We start from the raw sequence: 21,552 nt of genomic DNA, 5'->3' as shown, positions 1-21,552 counted from the left end.
TTTATCATTATGTAATGCTGATCTTTGTCTCTTATTACAGTCTTTGTTTTAAAACCTATTTTGTCTGATATAAGTATAGCTACCCCAGCTTTCTTTTGGTTTCCATTTGCATGGGATACCTTTTTCCATCCCTTAACTTTCAGTCCGTGAATTGTCTTTATGTCTGAAATGAGTCTCTTGTAGGCAGCATATAGATGGGGCTTGTTTTTATATCCATTCAGCCACTCTGTCTTTCGACTGGAGCATTTAGTACATTTACATGTAAAGTAATTATTAACAGGTATGTACTTACTGCCATTTTATTAATTCTTTTTTGGCTGTTTGGTAGTTCCTCCATTCCTTTCTTCTCTTGTTCTCTTCCTTTGTGGTTTGATGACTGTCTTTAGTGGCATGCTTAATTCCTTTCTTATTATTTTTTGTGCACCTACTCTAGGTTTTTTTGTGGTACGAGGGCCTCTCACTGTTGTGGCCTCTCCCGTTGCGGAGCACAGGCTCTGGACGCGCAGGCTCAGCGGCCATGGCTCACGGGCCCAGCCGCTCTGTGGCATGTGGGATCTTCCCGGACTGGGGCACGAACCCATGTCCCCTGCATTGGCAGGTGGACTCTCAACCACTGCGCCACCAGGGAAGCCCTCTACTATAGGTTTTTGCTTGGAAGTTTCCATGAGGCTTACATATAACAACAAATTTATAACAGTCTATTTAAAGCTGGTAGCCACTTAAATTTGAATGCATTCTGAAGGTCTACGTTTTCATCCCCCACCACATTTTATGTTTTTGACGTTATATTTTATATCTTTTTATCTTGTGTATTCCTTAAGGAATTATTGTAGTTAGTTATTTTTACTACTTTCTTCTTTCAACCTTCATACTAGCTTTATAAGTGACTGATGAACTCCTTTAGCTCTTGCTTGTGTGGAAAACTCTTTTATTTCCTCTTCAACTCTGAATGATAACTTTGCGAGGTAGTCTTATTGGTTGAAAATTTTTTTCTTTCAGCACTCTGAATATATACTAAATCTTTTCTTTTTTGTTTGTTTCCACTCTATAAGCTCAGGCTAAGACAGTTCGTCACACCCATTATTTTTTGTTATTTAATCCTTTTAAAATTGTTATAAGGAAAGTATAATTTAACATATAAGAAAACTAAGGGTTAGTGAGGTAAAATAATTTATGCAAGGTTATAGTGCTCATATAAACTAGAATTCAAGACCAACTCTAAAACTCATACTCTTTCTACTATATTGTATTGCCTCTGTAATGCTCTGGTTCACCAATTTTCAAAGTTAGAAATCTTTTTGCCCATTTTGAGGCAAAAATGTATCTTAAATATATTAATCTATTTGTATGGTATATCAAATACAGTATGGTCAAAATAAATTAATGTTTCTTTGATAACTTTAACTCTTGCAGGTGGTGTGAGTACAAGTAAATGAATGTTCAATGTATGCTCTAGGTATAAATATAGAAAGTATGGGGTGAGCTTCTATCCACAGGATAATATTTCCCTAAAGTTTTTCCTTCCCTTTTTCTTATTCTTTTAAAAAATAACTATGCTAATATAATTTCCTTTAAATTAAAAGTATGGAAAATTAATTACCAGTTATTTGAGAACACTAGAAGAACTCCAGTAGAATTTTAGATTGGCAGAAAGCTCTTAGAGAAATAAATTTCTCATTTTTACAGAGCATGAAAGTGACACCTAAGGAGTTGACTGACATATCCAAGGTAATAAAAATAAAAGATCAAGTTATACTTTTTTACTATTACGTTTCAAAAATTAAAAGGTGTTACTACTGAGTTAGTAGAGAGAGCATGAAAGAGCTACTATAGCATCACGTAAAACTTGGGACATGATGTTAAAAAATATACTCTTTTAATAACTTCATTTTAATGATAGCAAAAAATCATTCTGGAATTATGAATGCTTAAAAACTGTCTACTTAAAAATTCAGTTGGTATTAATAGTAGTAGTTTCTAGGAGGGGACAAGGATGGCTAGAGGACAGGTAGAAGACAGACTCTTTCACTGTAGAGGCATCTTTGAAATTTTGTATTACATGACATATATTACATAAAAATAATAAATTAAAAAATGTTTTCAAAACTATAAAGCACTATAAAAACTTAGAGGAGAAGAACAACATCCTTTATACTTTCTCGGTGTTTTCTAACTCTGCATGATTTCTGATGCTGGCAGACACTTAATAAAAAATATGTACCTTGTACTGGATAAAATTAAATTTTCTGGCAATGGAAAACTAAACTTCTATGCTTCAGGTTCCTTAGGTCTATAGTATTAAAATTTTTAGAACAGGTAAATCCATGTACTTACGCCTCCGTCTGCCTGTGTTGCTGTTCTTGAAGACAAGCTAGATCCATCATATGTTTAATTTGTGTTTTCAAATCTTTGTTCTGGAGGTGCAAATGGTGGCAATGAAGTTCTTTATTGAGTTCCTGGGGAAAACAAGACACACTATACCTCAGATTCATTTAAAAATGTTAAAATTAAATCAATTTTAATAAAACTTATTTTATATTGGTGTCAATAGTTTTAATTCTTAAAAATATGAAGTGGTATGTTTAGGAACAATTTGAAAAACAAGTGTTCTGGTACAAGTGGTCTATGACTTACAAGTTTCAAATTTCCTCAGAAACTGAACATCAGGAACTCAGAACAAATTTTATTATAGTGACAGTTTCTTGGTCTATCCAACTTGTTCATAATACTTTGAAAGTACATGAATATGGCCCATTTTTGCTTAAATGTCATTTCTTCAGGGAGGCTTTTCCTAAGCTTCACATTTAAAGATGGACATTCTCCACCCCTGATAGTTTCTGCCATAGCATTGATTAGTAACAATTCCATTTATTTATTTGTTTGTAGATTCTCCATATTAGAATGTAAGGTATACCACCAGGACAGGGGCTATGTCAATACAATAAAAGTTTCATACAATAAAAATCTCTTCGGGGGCTTCCCTGGTGGCGCAGTGGTTGAGAGTCCGCCTGCCGATGCAGGGGACACGGGTTCGTGCCCCGGTCCGGGAAGATCCCGCATGCCGTGGAGCGGCTGGGCCCGTGAGCCATAGCCGCTGAGCCTGCGCGTCCGGAGCCTGTGCTCCGCAACAGGAGAGGCCACAACAGTGAGGCGCCCGCGTACCGCAAAAAAAATCTCTTGGGAAATTCCCTGGCAGTCCAGTGGTTGGGGTTCCATGCTTCCACAGCAGGGGGCATAGGTTTGATCCCTGGTTGGGGAGTTAAGATCCCACATGTCGCGAGGTGTGGCCAAAAAAAAAAAAAAAAATTCTTACCTTCACCCAGTCTTGGTATAAGCTTCATTCTAGGCCAAAAGTGTAAAAAAGTTTTCGTAGGCTCCCTTATGTGCATATGCCCAAATGTTCTCTAATCTACCACCTAAAATTACTTATCTTTTCTCAAATCTACTAAACCTTAAGTATGGAAAACGTCAGCTAAGTGGATACACTAAAGTATGAATGGTAATAATCCAGTAGCATTCTCAGAATCTTAAATTGGAAAAATTTTAGTTAATAAAATAAAACGGAGTGAAATATTTTGGACATTGTAAGGGGCTGAGACAAAAATCCTATAAGCAGGGGAGCTGTGCCTAGATACTTCCTACAGATAATTCCCATAATCCATTTTAGGTTTTCAATACTCCTTCCCAACCTGCAGTTGGCCACTGATTCTCTGTAAGCTTAAAGTTATTTTTTTCTTTTTCTTTTCTGTAATACTTCCTAAGCTAGTGGCGGGCACTATGACAGGGAAACAATGTAATTCTATGTGTCTGAGATATAGTAAAGTTGGGGGTTGTTTATTCACATGATTCATAATTATATTTCAAGAAATACAGCAAGTATTTTAGAGCAAACTCTCTTTAGGGAGTCAGGATGATACGGTTAGAGCACTGGCCTATGAATCAGGTGATTTTAGAGATGGCTCAACTATGACACACATGCTACCTGGAACCCAAAATATGGTCTTTATGCATATCAGTTTACTTGACTAAAATTTAAGAGCTTGCCTAGATGATCTCTTTAGTCTTTTCCAGTCAAAAAATTCAACGACCCTAAAAGTATGACCATGTTTGTCAAATATTCCACCTTTTCTCTTAAAAAAAAAAAAAACCCTTCTTTATTTACTCCCTCTGTTAATCTTATTGTTTTATCTTCTTGCACCACTCTTAAAGAGACAAGCCTTGACTGTATAATTATTTTACTCAATAATTGTTCTTGGCTAGTTTGTTGTCTTTGAGAAACAAAGTTACAATATGAATCTTTTTCTTGTTTTGATACACTAATGACTGAATCTGATTGGAAGCGCATAGCCTATTATGAGAGCTACGGGGAGGTTAGTAATAGCTGAAGTAAGAATATAGTGAGAGGTAATATATAAAATGTGAAAGGTCTTCAGGTGCCATGCCAGACCTGGGAAATCATAACAGAGTTTACATTAGGGAGAAAGTACTGAAGAGTGATATGATCAGAGTTACCTTTTAGAAAGCTCATTTTGCTTGCAGTAGAGAGAATGAATTGCAGTAGAATACGAATGGAAGCATAAAGGTCAAATGTACCAGTCCAATAATGGGGGCTGGGAGTCTGAATTAGGGTAGTGGCAGGGGAGATACAGAGAAGTGGATAAATTCGTGAGGTTAAGAGGTAGATAATGCAGGAGGGTACAGAAAAAAGGGCAGCAATTTGAAAGTCGCAGTACTGGATCTCTGTCCAGAGTTGTACAACTGTGGATAAATCTTTTCACAAAGTTATGTCTCAGTTTGTTTATGTAAGAAATAATGGCTTATACATAGATAACTGTTTCAGCTGTGAAAATATCCACAGGAAAAAAAAACTGAGAGTGGGATTAGGGTGATGGGAATGGAAACAGCTTTAATTGTAATTTTTTCAAAGTATTCATAATAAAATGCATTAAAAAACAAGAATTTAAAAATCAATTCCAGATTCATATTCAGGTGTGAAAAGTCCTGCTTAAAAGAGTAATAGAAGACAGATTATTAGAAAAATTAGATTTGACCATGGTGAAAAAATTTAAATTTATTGAAAATAACCTGAACAATATTAACTTTATAAATGCTACTAAGTAGCCAAAAAAAATAGCAATAATAATATTACTAAAAAGAATACTGAACCATTTTAAAAATTGGGAATTTAATTTTTTAATTTAAAATTTAAATTTAATTTAAAAATATGGGAAAACAAAGGCAAACTAGTAAATAGCTACAATTGAGGTTTTTGCTTCTTTTAATATTAAAAAGTTCTTAAGTACTCCTCTAGTTGGAGTTGGGCTATATTTTAGATTGTTGATTACACAAATGTACTAGATTATAAGTATAATGTAAATTAAGCAAGGCTATTGAGAGATGAAAATAACATTTTAAAATGTATATCTATTAATTCTTTTTATGAATATAATGCCACTTGAACTGTACACTGGTAAAATTTATGTTATATTTTACCATATGCCAAAAACATTTTTTAGACCCTTCATGAGAAAGTTTTTGCTCACTAGAATGGCTAAATATTCTATTAGAACATCATGGCCGTAAGTAATAGTAAACAAAACTAACAAAAATACTTGTTATTTTATGTCATTTTGACAATGATCACCTTGAGAATAAGACTTCTTTAGATATACATAGTCTCTAACAAATAAGTGAAACATGACAAATATAAGTGAAACAAACCAAAAACTACTATAAACATTCACTATCTGCTACCTTTTCAAGAGAAACAGCTCTTGCGCACTGAGTGAGAAACACTCGTTTGGCCAGGATATCAGCTGTTTTCTCTGAAAACATATCCGGACTGTGGCTTGGGGACCCTGACAGGTACTTTGATGGAGGCTGTTGCATTCTATGATGGGCCTCTACAGCTTTAGATTCTCAGATCAAGCATGGAATTTCAGACGTTACCGTTTGAAAGCCTAGTTAATCCCTATTATAGATTACTGATTAATCATTGTTTTTTTTGCTTATTCCTTTTAAGTCATGTAAATATGTCCATTACGTAATCTTAAGAGGCATATGGCATTTTAAAATAAGTGCGCTTTAGTTTTCTTCTAGAGCAGATATTCTTAATGTTGTATTAATGGAAAAAATGACCCCCCCAAAAAAAAAAAGTAAAATTGTATGAATGTGACCCCCCCCCCCCACAATCGTCCATCTAGGAGAAGATCTATATAATAGCTCTTTAATCAGATTCTCAAAGGCATCTATGACCCAAAAAGGTCAGAAACACTGTTCTGGAGGAAAAATAGCAAATGTATTTTATAATACAGCTAATGCTGCTGTGTTCCTTTTGTGCACACCTTTCTTTGGTTATTGATGTCTATGATGTTGTGGCCTAGAATATTAAACTATTATTTATCAACCACTCGTTATGTATTAAGTGGTGCTAGGCCTTTGCATACGGCATTTTATTTAAGTTCATAATGCCTTAAATATATTTTAAAGATGAGAAGTTAAGACAGTGAAGTTAAACAACTTGCCCCAAGTTATATGGTTAGTGTTAGAGTTAGTATTCAACACAACTATTAGAGTTAGTATTCAACACAACTATCAAATAATGGAATTACCAACCACTTCAACTCCAGTGTCTATCCTCTATCCAATATTTACATTCTTGCTATAGGGAATATTAATATTCTAAAGTGCTTTGTCAATTAAGTTAAGTTATAAAATCTCATTAAAGTATGCTTTGTACTACATTTAATTCCCAATCTACTGAACTAACTGGCTGGCATACTTTCATCAAGATATTGTGAAGACTTCTAGGACTGCTGAGTGTCGATTAAACTGTTGGTTGGCCCTCAATGAATTTCCACACTAAAGAACTATTCAGTCTCTGTTTATCCTTGGCCCTCTTCTTAGGAAACAAGGTATCTGTTGCTCACTGCTCCAATTTTACTACCTTGTACTGTCATCATTCACTACTCCTGCTAGTCTCCTCTCCCTTCAGTTTGAGCTTCAGTGTTAAAAGGATGGACATTTATATCGATTTTCCTAGTTATGATGCATTGGTTAATATCTTTAAATTATAACAAAAAATTGATATCTTTGAATATTAACAGTCACTAGCTGCATTCATTTGTACTGAATATTTTATACTCCATTTCACCTGTATTTATTTTCAGTTTAATGCTTTTCTAGAAATTTTAAGATTTCAGAGCTGATACATAATATAGACTTTCAGAAGAGCATCATCAAATTAAAGACTTTAGATACTCTTCCTTTAAAAAAAAAGAGTATAAAAAAGTTGTTCTTTTAAAGTATTAGGTATTTAGAGATCAAAATTAGTTACTTTGTAGCAGTTTGTTTGCTAGCTGCTTATTCCATATTAATTTGCCCCTTCTTCCTTATTAAGAGAACTCTAATTTTATTCAGGATGATAATATGTCCAGCAAAACACTCACCCTTCCAGATTCCCCTGTATCTAGGGATAGCCACGTGACAATTCTAGTCAATTCAGATATGTCTGTTAGGGATTTCTGGAAAAGTTTTTGCTTTCCCAATACAGATATCTCTCTCCCTTTCTTTCATTCCTCTTCTGGCCTAAGTGTGAACTCAAGACTAAAGATGGAATAGTGTTATCACAACTATGAAAAGAAAAGTATAATGATGACACTGAAGACATTTGGGAGGTACTTTATTAGGAATGAACTGCATACTTCTGTAGCTTACTATTGTTAAGGGAGAAAACTATCTGTAACATTGTAGCTGAACACAATTATGATCTGATTCAGCCATTAACCATCATTACCCATCGCTACTCTTTATAAATATAAACTTTTGCCATTCTAGGTGGAATATCTTCAGTTTAGTACATAAAAATAAATGCATACGGCTTTCAAACTGGCTTTCTTTAGCTATAATACAAATAATGCTGACCACATTTAAAACTATTTTTGCACAAAATATCAAGTATTAAAACAAACTTAAATTACCTACATGATGAAACCTCAAGTACAGTCTGAAATAGAATTACTTCATTCTAACTTAAGAGTTCCTCATAAAAGGATGCAATCACTTAAGAATAACATTTAAAAGTAACTTTACTCTTCTGAAAGTACAAGAAAGGCAAATCTAATAGGTAATCAGGGAGGCAGAAGGTATATTCAGTTAAAAACAGTAAAATGAGTCAAATCTCCGGGAGATGGACCAAAAGTTGTCTTATGAAAGGTATTTACTCAACAACAAAGACAATGGGTTTAAGGAACTCAGTTCTTAGAAAATAAATCTGAATCTACAAACACATATGTACCTTTGGAATATGACCATTTTGACCTAAGAGTCCCATTTCAGTTTCCACACGATGGAGCCAATTAGTATTCTCATCAAATTGCTTCAGTTCCTCTTCCTTTTTCTTCTCCAGGTAGCAACGGCGAGTTTTCAACATTGCGAGTCTATGATCTCTTTTGCAAGTGGCCTGAAAAATAATGCATTTAATAGTCAACCTTTTATGATACGTGATGTATGTGATATTAGTACAGTAGTATATTTCCTTTTAAGTGTGCTATTGTTGTCTATTAAATTAGGCTATACTTTTGTACTTAAAGCTATTTCCCCTTTGAAATCTCACAACTACTGCTTGCAGGAAAACAGGAAATTGAGTTGAGTCATTTTTATAAAATTACATGTTGAGAGTTTATGACTTTAAGAAATACAATGGCCAAATTGAAGACTATCACTTTTTTTTTTTTTGCCAAAATACATTCCTTTAAATGTTGCATTTGAAAAGTTCATGTGAGGCCTGATAAATCTCATGATTTCCTTACTCAAAACAAAATAGATACATGTCCTGCTCTTGTCTTTCCTTCAGTTTGAAAGATGTGAAGAAGTAAAGTATTCTATTGTTGTGGTTTTGTCTACAAGGCCTTTAGATTGGCTGTTGCCAATGAAAGAAAAGACAGCTTATATCCAGGTGTCATAAACATCTGATCTCGCCTGATGGTTGGTTCAGGACACATACTGGATAGTCCAAATATTTTTGGTGTTTTACCTACACATGAATTGAGATCAAAACTGGCCTTCTGGTTTTTTACCCCAAGGGTCTTGCACACTATCATGGGCCAGAACAGCTTGACTTCTTTGGACTATTTTCCAAAAGACACTAAACTCAGTAATCATCAGATGTGATAGCTGGACCTGAGACAACAGATCCCCAAAGATTAGAACAAGCACTTGTAGCTGCTTTTGGAAGTAGGGATGAACACATCCTATGAAAAAAAAAGAAAAATGGAAAAAAAAAATGAAGAAAGGAGCAGGAACTACATTTGAACTTGATTAAAAACCTACTCTCTTTAGGAGATTAAGTTCTACTTCCTTATTATCTTTTATAAAAGGTAAGTTGACATTTTGAGGAAAAGCCAGCCATTAAAGAAATTTGCAAAAATAGGTAATAATGTCACTCTTCTCACTACCTCTTTTTGTTTTAGAAAATAATTAATTATTTTTCATTAAAGTGTTACGTTGTCATGCAATGGGTAATTGATTGTTCTTAAGTTAGCTAATACATAATGTATTTTTGTAAATTTCAGTTTAAATTTCTAATAGAATATTGGTAGATGAAATCCACATAAACAAAAGCTCTTTGGGGTCCTAATATTTTACTTTAAAGCAGAAAGGGGTCCTGAAACCTGAAAAGTTTAGAGCCACTGGTATCCAACAGAAGGTAGGATATGTGGCTTCTTGACTTTCTTCTGCTATTCAGCAGGTGTGAAAACTTAGGCAAGTCAATCTCAGTGGCTCTTCAGTCACCTTATTTGAAAAATGAACATAAAAGTATTGTACCTGCCTGAAGGAAGGCATTATATCAAACTACCTTTATTTTCCTTTAATGTTTAAAAATGTTGTAGGTACTCTTAGAAACCAGGGCAGGACATGATCTGCGGGTCTGATGGCAGTCAATATTTAATACCAAAAGATCCTGACTAAAAATCCCAGAGGGTATGTTTTTTGAGTTTGTACTTCTAATGTTCATCAAATGTAGACTGTATGATGGTTCTCCATGCGGACATTTTCCATCAGGGTAATTCTTATTGAATTACTGTTCTGAAATAAATACCAAGTAAGTGTTTGGAAATAAATTCTAAAATATGTATGTTAAACCCTGACATTAAAGTTAATTGTTTCCCATTAAAGTTTCAAAAAAGCTTTACATATTTTATTAACAAAATCTCCAGAATAACACAAAAGGTCTTGAGTGAGAATAAGCATGAAATTCTAAAATTTAGGTATTATTATTGCTTTGTGCAAAAGAACTGACTGCTAACACGGTAAACTGATTATTTCACTGAAAATAATTTGTGTATTATCTTTATATGACTATAAAATTACCCCGGAACTTCACTTTAATACTGTTCTCAGAGTCCATACTCAAGAACCATTTATAGCTTAATCAGTGAGATTCTTTCAGCAATTATGAGAGTAAACCTCTTCAGAGAGGGTCCAAGACAAATGTAAAATTCCTTGACCTAGCAAGCAGTTTAGTAAAACTATAGTTTGACACTTCTGTGAGAACAAACTCAGCCTCTAGATGTCTTTCTATGTTTTTCAATAGTGTACAACCAATAAACTTAAAAGGTTTTATTCTCATTGCTTAGGTAAGTCTCATTAGCTATTAGACTTAGCTATTCTTAGTCTCATAAGAATAGCTATAAGAATTGGAACATGGATTGAAATGACCAAAAGTGAGATATCAGAAAAGACAAGTGGGGTGAAAAAAGCAGAATAAAGATGAAAACAGAAAAAAATTACAGAAACCAGCCAAAGCCATTTCCTTACTCTATGTCTTAATGTTTCCAAGCATGCACATTCACAATTCAATGGGGTAAGTAAAACAGGCTAAAATAACCATGATTTAAATTAGCTTGGGATTAAATAGACCAAACTTACTAATTGTACTAATATTCTAATGTTCAAAAAATGGCAATCTGATTCTAAGCTCTGATAATACACTACTCATTTGCTTCAAAGACTGCCTTTTGACTACACAAATAGACCATATAACTCTTGGCAACCAAAGCTTCCACAATTTGGCCTTTTATTCTATCTGGAATTGACTAATTCCCAATATGGCAAAATATGTCTTATATCATGTGCCATTTCCAATCTATTTATAGTGGTTAACTCTGGCAACTTCAGATTCAGAGAGAAAGAGTGCTGTAATCAATCAATGATATCTGCTATGGGTAAAGCAGTGGGAATTGGCAGGAAGTGTTGAGAGTATAGTTATGTACTTCCACATACACTGACCTACAAATATGCTGTGCTCTGGTCAAACTGGTGTCCTCATTTGAATACACTATTCCTTTTATTCTTTGCCCACTAATATTCTCATGCAACGCCCAGTATAAATCTCATCTCTCCACTAGGAAGCCTTTCTCCACCACAACAACTGGAAGCCACTGTTTTCTCCTTTGAATGGCTATAGCACTTAAAGTACTTATAGTATAGCAGAATGATTAAAAGTGCAGACTGAGGCCAGACATCCAGAGTTTAATATTGGTTCAACCACATTAATTAGGTGTATAACTCTAGACAGCTTACTTTAATTCTCAGTATCTCTGTTGCTCACAAATGGTGATAATACAGGATCTACCTCATAGGCTTGTTATAAATACTAAATGAATTAACCCATGCAAAGGACTTTGAAAAGTGTCTGGCACGTAGTTAATGCTCAATAATATTAGCTGTTTTTATTATTGCTCTACTCCTTACATCACAATCATATAGTGCTGTGTCATTTTTATATCAGTTTATTGCTCCAACTAGCTTATAAATTACTGAAGTACATATATTGTCTTATACTTTTTTTAACCTCTATTGTGTCTAGCACAATGCTCTGCATATAAACAAAAGTGTTCAAAACAAGCTGTTGTTAAAAGTTGAGATATTAAGTCACTAGCAGTTTTCCATGACTGAATTTCTTGCCTTTTTTCAAGAGATAAATCAGGTAATTGCACTTTCAGATAATTGATATTTATTTAATGGATACCTACACAAAATTGAGAATTATTATCCCCACTGAAAATAACTCTATAATAAATGCAATTAATTGAGATAATACATACAACTTTTAGAATAGGTAAATATAGCAGTATTTCAGAATTCCATTTAACAAACATATGAAAGGATTTCACAACAACAAACTGATATATTAATTCTATGAGATATTCTGTTATTTGGAAGTCATGAAGGTCATCAAAAATACTGGCAACAATTTTGCAGTTCAAGAAAGTTAAAGTACAACTACAGCAACAAATTTCAAATAAAGATATAAATTCTATTTTTCTTCTGCCTTAAAAGGATGTGAGGAATATTTTAAATGCATTTGATAAACAAAATCAAAAAGAAATTTTCAGTATTCAATACATTATAAACTATAGGCCCTATGCTGTACAAAAGTAGATCTCTAGGGTTTATTTGTCTTGTATAACTAAAACTTTGTACTCTTTGACTAATACTTCCTGGTTTCGCCTTCCGCACAGCCTCTGGCAACCACCATCTGATTCTACTTCTGAGTTTGACGATTTTAGATTTTTCATATAAATGGTATCATGTAAAATTTGTCCCTCTGTGTCTGGCTTATTTCACTTAGCATGTCCTCCAGGTTCATCTACGTTGTTGCAATTGGTAGAATTTTCTTCTTTTTTAAAAGCTGAATGATAGTCTATTGTTGTATACTTAAAAATGGCTAAGAGGGTAGGTCTCATGTTAAGTGCTGTTATTAATATAATACTACTACTAATAAAGAGGGTGGGAGGAAACTTTAGGAGGTAAGGTACAGGCTTATAGCATAGATTATGGTGATGGTTTCACTAGTATATATTTATCACCAAACCCGTCAAGTTGTCTATATTAAATATTTATGGGTTTCTTCATACATCAATCATATATATCAATAAAGTGGTTTAAAACAAAGATAGCTTCAATAAGGCATAATAAATGCATATTCGGTAAATAAATTACTAATTTTGATAATACAGCTTAATAGCTACTTATAAATTCATAGTCATGATATATTTATTAATACTTTATGATTAATTTCTTAGCATATCACATCTTTCCCATTTCATAGGCTGACAAAAACCTAAAATGTTAGTTTCTTAAAGCACTATACTACTAAGTATAAAATAGTACTTAAAAATGCAATTAACCTTATCATCAATGAACACCAAACTGGGGGAAATCCAGTATTTTCAAAATGTTTATTTTTCTGATCTTTGGTGCTCTGGAGTTGCACACCTCCAAGTATACATTCTTTTATCCTGCTTAGAACTCATGTTTCTTGAATTTACATCTTATTCACATCTTAATAGTCCTAGAAAATTCTGAGCCTTAGACTTTGCACATTATCCTTTGTTCTTTTGCACTAATGTATCTCCTTCAGAATATCTATTAGATGAATGCATGACTTTCTAGTCTATCTTTCAAATAGCAACATCTTGTTCACATCTATCTTTTTATCCTGTATGTGGTGTGATTTCCTCAGATCTCCCAGTTCTTTAATTCGCTCTTTAGCTATAACTAACATGCATAAAAGGAAAGGGATAAGAGCTCAGGATCTGGAATCAGCTGGCTTGAGTTCAAATCATAGCTCTTACTCTATGAGCTGGGTAACCTTTGGCAGAATGACTTCTCTGTGCCTTGGTTTCCTCATCTTAATTACAAGGACAATAATATCACATAGCCCACAGGATTTTCTGAGAATTAAATGAGTTAATGTACGTGAAGTATTTAAAACATTGTCTAGTATTGTACCTATAAACTGAAATTTTAAGTTTCAGTAAATAAATCTTTACTTTCTGGAAGTGTCATTTGTTTTCTTCTCATATATGTATGTTCTTTTTTTCTTTGATTCCTTTATTGTTAAGTCCTTCTTTGATGACTTTATTCATTTTTATAGGTTTTATCAGATTGCTATAGTATCTGACGTTTGGGGGATTCTGTCATATTTGCTAACTCTGCTGACTTGCTTGTGGAGGATTGTTTCATGGGTTTTGTAAGTTTGGACAGTGAGCTCTCATTAGTGGTTTGAATTGAGGATCTGTTTCACTAGGCTGATTCTGCTTTGCCTCTGCTCAGTTTCCTATAGATTATCACTGCTCTGATACCATTTTCTGTGCTAATGTCTCACTTTAGGGATTTGCTAAATAAAACACATGGATTATAAAAGTATAATCTATAATGAAAATCTGTAGTGAAAAGTATATCTATAATGACAGTCTTCAAATGAGACTTTTTTTTCTTACCCTAGACTTGGTTCCTTGTTTTCCTGTGCTAGTTGGTAAAATGTTTGCTCCTGCTATATTTCCAATATGAAGAGTGAAGGTCTCTGAGATTCCTGGCTTTATGTGGGGACTGTCATTTCTAACTCCCTGTCTCCCTCGGGCCCCTTACCTAAGTAGTGGTGTACATCAAAGCAGGGTTGTGAAAGTGGTCTGTGTGTGTGAAGGGGAAGGGCAGTGCACTACTACATTAAATAATAAAACTGATTAAAAGTTGATCTGGTTTTTTTTTTAGCACTGATGCAGTGGAAACTGTAACAATGTCAGTGACAAAATATTCTTCCCTGGGGAGGAAAAAAACCTCCCATTGGTCTAAGTTGTAAACTATTGCCTGCATCTGGGGTGGACTGTTCTCACTGCCCCATGTTGGTACCCAACTCTCCCTGAGTGTGTTACCTACCTGTTAAGCATTCCATCATCCTCACAGAAGCAACAGTCATAACTGAGATTTTAGGGGTTTTGTTTCCTTTTTGTTTCTCACACCTAGGAATTTTTTTTCTTGTAGGCTTAACTATACATTTAAAACAATGTCTTCTACATTTCCTCTAGCATTTCTAGGGATTTGTAGAGAATGGGTGATTAAGCAACATCGCCTATCAAATTTCTAGAATTATAAGTCCCCATGTTTTTACATTCTCTACAATTTAAGGATAAAGTTGTTAAATACCTTTTCTACTTTGTCTTCAGAGCACATCATTTCTATTTGCTTATGGCACTGTTGTTGATAGAATGATTTAAGTTCATTTTCTTTAAGTAACATTTCTAACTTCAGATATTCTTGCCTGATTTCTTCTCGATTCTGGAACAAGCAGTTCAGAATTTCTTGAAATCTACCAAAAATAAAACACATAGAATCTCAGTATTTTGTGACAGATAATGCAAAGTTTACTTAAAGAAATGCATGGGAAACCATAAACAAGACGAAAAGACAATCCTCAGAATGGGAGAAAATATTTGCAAATGAAGCAACTGACAAAGGATTAGTCTCCAAAATATACAAGCAGTTCATGCAGCTCAGTATCAAAAAAAGAAACAACCCAATCAAAAAATGGGCACAAGACCCTAAATAGACATTTCTCCAAAGAAGATATACAGATTGCCAACACACACATGAAAGGATGCTCAGCATCACGAATCATTAGAGAAATGCAAATCAAAACTACAATGAGGTATCACCTCACACCGGTCAGAATGGCCATCATCAAAAAGTCTGCAAACAATAAATGCTGGAGAGGGTGTGGAGAAAAGGGAATCCTGTTGCACTGTTGGTGGGAATGTAAATTGATACAGCCACTATGGAGAACAGTATGGAGGTTCCTAAAAAAACTAAAAATAGAACTACCATAGGGCCCAGCAATCCCACTACTGGGCATAAATCCTGAGAAAACCATAATTCAAAAAGAGTTATGTACCACAGTGTTCACTGCAGCACTATTTACAACAGCCAGGACATGGAAGCAACCTAAGTGTCCATCGACAGATGAATGGATAAAGAAGATGTGGCACATATATACAATGGAATATTACTCAGCCATAAAAAGAAACGAAACTGAGTTATTTGTAGTGAGGTGGATGGACCTAGAGTCTGTCACACAGAGTGCAGTAAGTCAGAAAGAGAAAAACAAATACCGTATGCTAACACATATATATGGAATCTAAAAAAAAAAAACACACAAAAAACGGTCATGAAGAACTTAGGGGCAAGATGGGAATAAAGACACAGACCTACTAGAGAATGGACTTGAGGATACGGGGAGGGGGGAAGGGTAAGCTGGGACAAAGTGAGACAGTGGCATGGACATATATACACTACCAAACGTAAAATAGATAGCTAGTGGGAAGCAGCCGCATAGTACAGGGAGATCACCTCGATGCTTTGTGACGACCTAGAGGAGTGGGATAGGGAGGGTGGGAGGGAGGCACAAGAGGGAGGGGATATGGGGATATATGCATACATATATTCACTTTGTTATACAGCAGAAACTAACACAACATTGTAAAGCAATTATACTCCAATAAAGATGTTAAAAAAAATGAAATGCATGAACAAGAGAATATACACCATTCATAGAATTAGCTTCAATGATAAACAGTAAATAGGTTTGAGTGACTTTCTTCCTATTCAACAACAAAAATGTTTGGAATGGGTTCTGAACTTTATTTTTACAGCACTGGGTTTCTCTCTCTCTCCTCCAAAGATCATGTTATTAAAAGATATAGGTATTTTAAGGTCTATGGTATTAGTCATATACTGTATTTGGTCTGCATAATCCAGTAGCTTACCAAAAATAAAATATTTTGTATGTAAGAAAAGGATGATAAGGTGGACCTGTACTCTCCCAATTCATAAGACCTCAGAAGCAACACAGTATTATGTGTTCTTCTGGTGTTGGCTCGCTGTGAAGAAATAAGCAGTGGGTGGCATAATCATATGGTGCCTCTATGGCGCCCTAGGGAAAGTGAGATAGCCAGTTTTTAGCTTTAGAACTTGTTACAGTGAAAACACACCATATGGTTAGGTACCCCCTACAGCTTGGCTAAGAGTCAGCTGACAATGCCAGGACCGAAAACATCCAAGTTTACAATGTGGTAAATCTAGGAAAAGCCCCTCCACTGTGCTTCCTCCAAAGGGCAATATAGATATAGGGAATCAAAGTTGGGGAGTGTGACTCACATCTCCTGCAAATGCATAAAGACCTCAAGCTGAATCACTTCTATGAAAGCCCTAAAAGGAGCCTGCAATCCTGCATTCTCCAGGGTCAGCAGAATATTGGTCACAGATCAGGTCTGAGCTACAGTAACAGTATAAACAATCGCACATAGGCAAACAATTTTTCTCTCAAAGAAAAATTAACTTCAAGCTTTTAAAATAAAATGGTAACAAAGTATATGCATTTAAAAATAAAGTTTCTTTGGCCAGAATTTTAGATATATTTGTAAGGATCTGTGGTAAAAACACTGACAATTTACGTCAGTAGTTCCTAATGAAACTATTGAGAATGAATATAAACCACAATACATCGACTTTACTGCAGTTTTGTCAAACTGATAAATATTTCATAGGAAGTATGTATGGACATTGCAGTTTCACTGTATTATATTACAACAAGGCTAAGGCCACTAAATGATTTGATAAGTTATCTTTAGGTTACAACCAAAGATAATTTCTTAGTTTTCCTGGAACACTTCACCCAAGGACATAGTTAAATATTTGTCAATTTCAAAATTTTATGGTCCAGATTTATTTTAGTTGGTGGTGTATAGTTTAGGATGGAAGGAAGGGAATTAGTATCAAAGGTTTCTAGAGAGCTCTTTTTTAAAAAAAAACTGTCATTTTTAAAACAGACAGCCCTAAGGGATTGACTAATAACTATTTTCTAGTCATTTAAAACATTCAAATAGCTAGAAAAGAAAAATCTTTGCTAATAACTTTAGGTGACATATGATAAACTCTAGATAATTTTCTTGGTATAAGTCACAAGTGAAGTTTTATAATTACTCTGTATAAAGAACAACTGTACTTTCTTTTTATGATTTTTTGAATATTATCTTTCCAAATAGCTTTAATAGAGAGCAAATACTGTATATTCTTCCCTTTATCTGTTTAAACTTCATAAAAATGTTATTTTTTAAAGAAAATGAAAATTCATGCCATTAAAAAAATTCTATGTGAAGTATGATCAAAGGTATTCCATATATTTATTTAAGGAGACATACTTTTGTGAGAAAATGACAAAGGCTATGGGGTATATAATTTTATTATTACCTGCTTTATAAATACAAGTAAATTATTTAACCTGTTGAGTGAATTAAAACTCAAAGTTTTTATTGTTGGTTAAGTCAGGTTGAAATGCAAAAAATATCCAAATAAGTGTTTATTTCATAGCTCAGGCCATCTCCTTCTTGAATCATTTTACCAGAAAGAAAGAGTCAATGACTTAAAGCCACATCAACTCCAGAAAAGTCTACCAATTTGTAAGGTTTTAATTGGTAACTAGATCTGGTTAAGCACTGCTGAGCAATTTTATGCAAGCAACGACTCCAAATTTGAGCAGTTGGTCACTGCTTTAATTTTCAAGAAACATGCATCACCGACAAGATATCTGGTTGCATGAGGACCAATCCCACATTTGACTAACAAAATATAATAACACAACTAATAACATAGCAGAGTTAAAAGCTTTCATTGTTAAGATTAAAGGAATATGAGGAATCATTTTGCTTAAGTTATTTTTTAAAAGACACTGTAAAATTGGTAGAATATAACAAAAAGCATTGTAAGACTATTAAATATAACTTTATTTTGTCAATGGGTTGTTAGGGGGATTAATAGAAAATAATTTAAACACTTTAGGAAATCTCTGGTATAAACAGAGCTATTGTACTATAACAATACATAGGTCAACTTTATGCTATATGAAAAATGGACTCATTATCACTGATAGAGAGAAATAACTGTTTAATTACTTCTTATGGTATTTGTAAAATAGCATAGCATGGGAGCAAAGGATTAATACTTGAAAGAGATGATATATATTTCTTGCCCTTATCTGTAAGTTAGAAAACAATACCCCACTTCAAATTTCAGAGTTGTTATAGTGATCAGATGAAATTAATGTGGGCCTAAAAATCATCAAAATCTACACAGCCAGCTACAAACATAAAGTGTTATTTTATTAGAAGAAGTTATCTTAGCATCTGGGGTCAACTGAGGCAGAAAAAATGATTTTTTTCAAATCAAGGATATTTTATATAAACGTCAATACACAAATCCAATTTTTAAAAAGTGTTGTACTTGAAACTAGGTTGAAAATCACTGCCAACTAGTCTTCCTTATGTACCCTAAAACATCTTCTACAAACTCAAGAGTCCCAAAACAGTATGAATAATCAATGGCTTAAGATATAGTTAGTTTTCATACTAATGATAATAGAAAATTAGCTTTGGAGAATAATTACTCAATTTTAATCAAAGGTGAACAGATTCCTTTCCTACAGGGCCTCTTAGAGCTTTTAATATGCTGATGTACTTTGGAAACCTCTTAGATTCCTTAAGTAAGGAATAATTTTCAAACTTGTTTGATCCAAGAATTCCTTACTGTCTGCTTAAAACTACTCAAGATTTACAGCTTTTGAACTATTGTCCCATCAGGACAACTTGGAAATTGTCTTAATTGCTTAGGAAAAAAGTACTTGCAAGTACTGTAGTACAGTTTTCTTTTTTTAAAATTTACCTGCTAAGAGCTTAGAGGGTACAGATCATATTTCTGTGTCAATTTATATCACTGAGAGATGTCCCTTCAAATAATTAACTGCTTAAACTCAATTAAGTGGATTATTAGAGTTATATAAAGTCAGGAAAGGGTAGGTACGATTTACATGAACCATGTAAATAATGATAATGCCAGATGCTTGAATGTTTGTGTCCCCCCAAATTTAAATGTTGAAACCTAACACCCAAGCTGATAGTATTGGGAAGCGGAGCCTTTGGGAGGTGATCAGGTCATGAGGGCAGAGACCCTATGGATGGGATTAGTGCCCTTATAAAAGAGCCTCCAGAGAGATCTCCCTCTCTTTTGGCAATGTGAGGATTCAAGGAGAAGTCTACAATGTGGAAGAAGGTCCTCAAACAACCATGCTGGCACCCTGATCTAGGACTTCCAGCTTCCAGAACTATAAGAAATAATTTTTTGTTTGTTTGTTTATACACTACCCAGTCTGTGGTACTTCGTTATAGAAGCCAGAAGGGAGTAAGACACCACAGAAGAAAAATATGGAAACTACTAAAAACCAAGTTCATAAGTGGCATAATTGGCTTTGCTTTCTCCATCTTATACCTAAGACCTGGTTCTCATTATCTGTACAATCACACTTAAAATTACCTGAACTCCAACGTGTGTAATATAAGACCAATTCAGTGACTTCCTGAATTCAGTTGAGAATATATAAAGACATACAACAAATGATGATGATAACAAAATATCTGACTAAATTTTAAACTTTAAATAGCTGACTAAATTTCACAAAATCCTCAAACTGAGATCTTAATGTCAATTTTACCTTTCAATTTCTTTTTCCTGAGGGTTTGAAATCATTACTTTGTTATTTTCATCAGTAAAGGCTTTCTGTTCTTCATAGGCCTTTAGTTTTTCTTTTAACATTAAAATCTAATAGAGAGAAACAGTAGTTAAAATACAAAACAAATTATTTGTCTCCATTATACATGGCCACAGAAAAATTTCAACTGTGAAAAATAACTGAACAAGCAAGATTTCAATTATAAAAGAAAAGCAAATCAAAGTTTTAGACAATAAAGATTGCAGAATCCCATAAATGAGGAATTGAGGGAGATTAGCAACAATGTAAAGAGGAGACATACCTCTTCCTTCTGTTCATTACAGATCTTTACATACTGAGTTATGTGATTGTCGAGGTTAAGAACATTGCTCTTCAACTGTTAAAAAATAGAAATTATGATTGCATATATATAGAGATAAAAATCAGTCATATACATGAACAAAATAGCATTATAGCCTCATTAATTCAGTTCCATGAATCCAGAATTTGTGACAATTACGATCATTTGACAATCATAATCAATTATGTTCATGTTTAAAAATCTATGACAAGAGGATATGTTGAGCACATTAATACTGAATTTATAAAAGAAACTCCCTTACTATCTGAGAAAAGGTACTTTAAAGAACTTGCAAAATAGTCATTCACATAAAAATTACCCACTTTCTTTTCCTGGTCCTTTGACTTTTAAGATATAAAGAGATAATTTAAATTTCCACCCATTTGTAAGTTCAAGTAGTTTTTAATGAGTTCTTAATATATTTTATCCTTTTTATAAAAGTATGAGCCCCCTGGCAGCTATGGAATAGTGGAAAGAACATTAAACATGTAATCCAAATACTTGATTTTGAGGCCCTGCCCACTTTTTACTTAAAACTCTGACCATGTGATTCCTCAACTGTAAAGTAGAGCTAAAAATGTCTTCCTCAATGAGTTGGTGTAAGCACTGCATGAAAAACTTGTGTGAAAGATGTTTGTATACCCAGTACAGTACAACCTTTCCCAATTTATTATATAAACAATATATAAATATTTCTCTAAGGAAGATAATAACCCACTTATCTTCATTCAATGGGAACAGCAGAGGGGTAAGCCCCCTAAAAAAGCCATCATACCAGCTAAACTCTATGTCTATTCCAACCCTGAGATCC

General features: G+C 33.9%; 1 protein-coding gene across 1 annotated transcript in view; it reads right to left on the bottom strand.

Annotated features, from left to right (window-relative positions):
* Positions 1 to 21,552, bottom strand: part of KIF18A (kinesin family member 18A) — a 79,060-nt gene that overhangs the window by 37,150 nt on the left and 20,358 nt on the right. The window contains exons 8-12 of the mRNA XM_079930560.1: positions 20,703 to 20,777; positions 20,384 to 20,490; positions 14,992 to 15,154; positions 8,297 to 8,461; positions 2,335 to 2,456 (exon numbers count right to left, since the gene is read on the bottom strand). Coding sequence (XP_079786686.1) covers positions 2,335 to 2,456; positions 8,297 to 8,461; positions 14,992 to 15,154; positions 20,384 to 20,490; positions 20,703 to 20,777 — 632 coding nt within the window. The remainder of the gene's footprint in view (positions 1 to 2,334; positions 2,457 to 8,296; positions 8,462 to 14,991; positions 15,155 to 20,383; positions 20,491 to 20,702; positions 20,778 to 21,552) is intronic.

This window comes from Stenella coeruleoalba, assembly GCF_951394435.1.
Source record: "Stenella coeruleoalba genome assembly, chromosome: 8".
NCBI lineage: Eukaryota > Metazoa > Chordata > Mammalia > Artiodactyla > Delphinidae > Stenella > Stenella coeruleoalba.
Note: the sequence above shows the minus strand (reverse complement) of the source record. Positions and strands in the feature narration are given on the sequence as shown.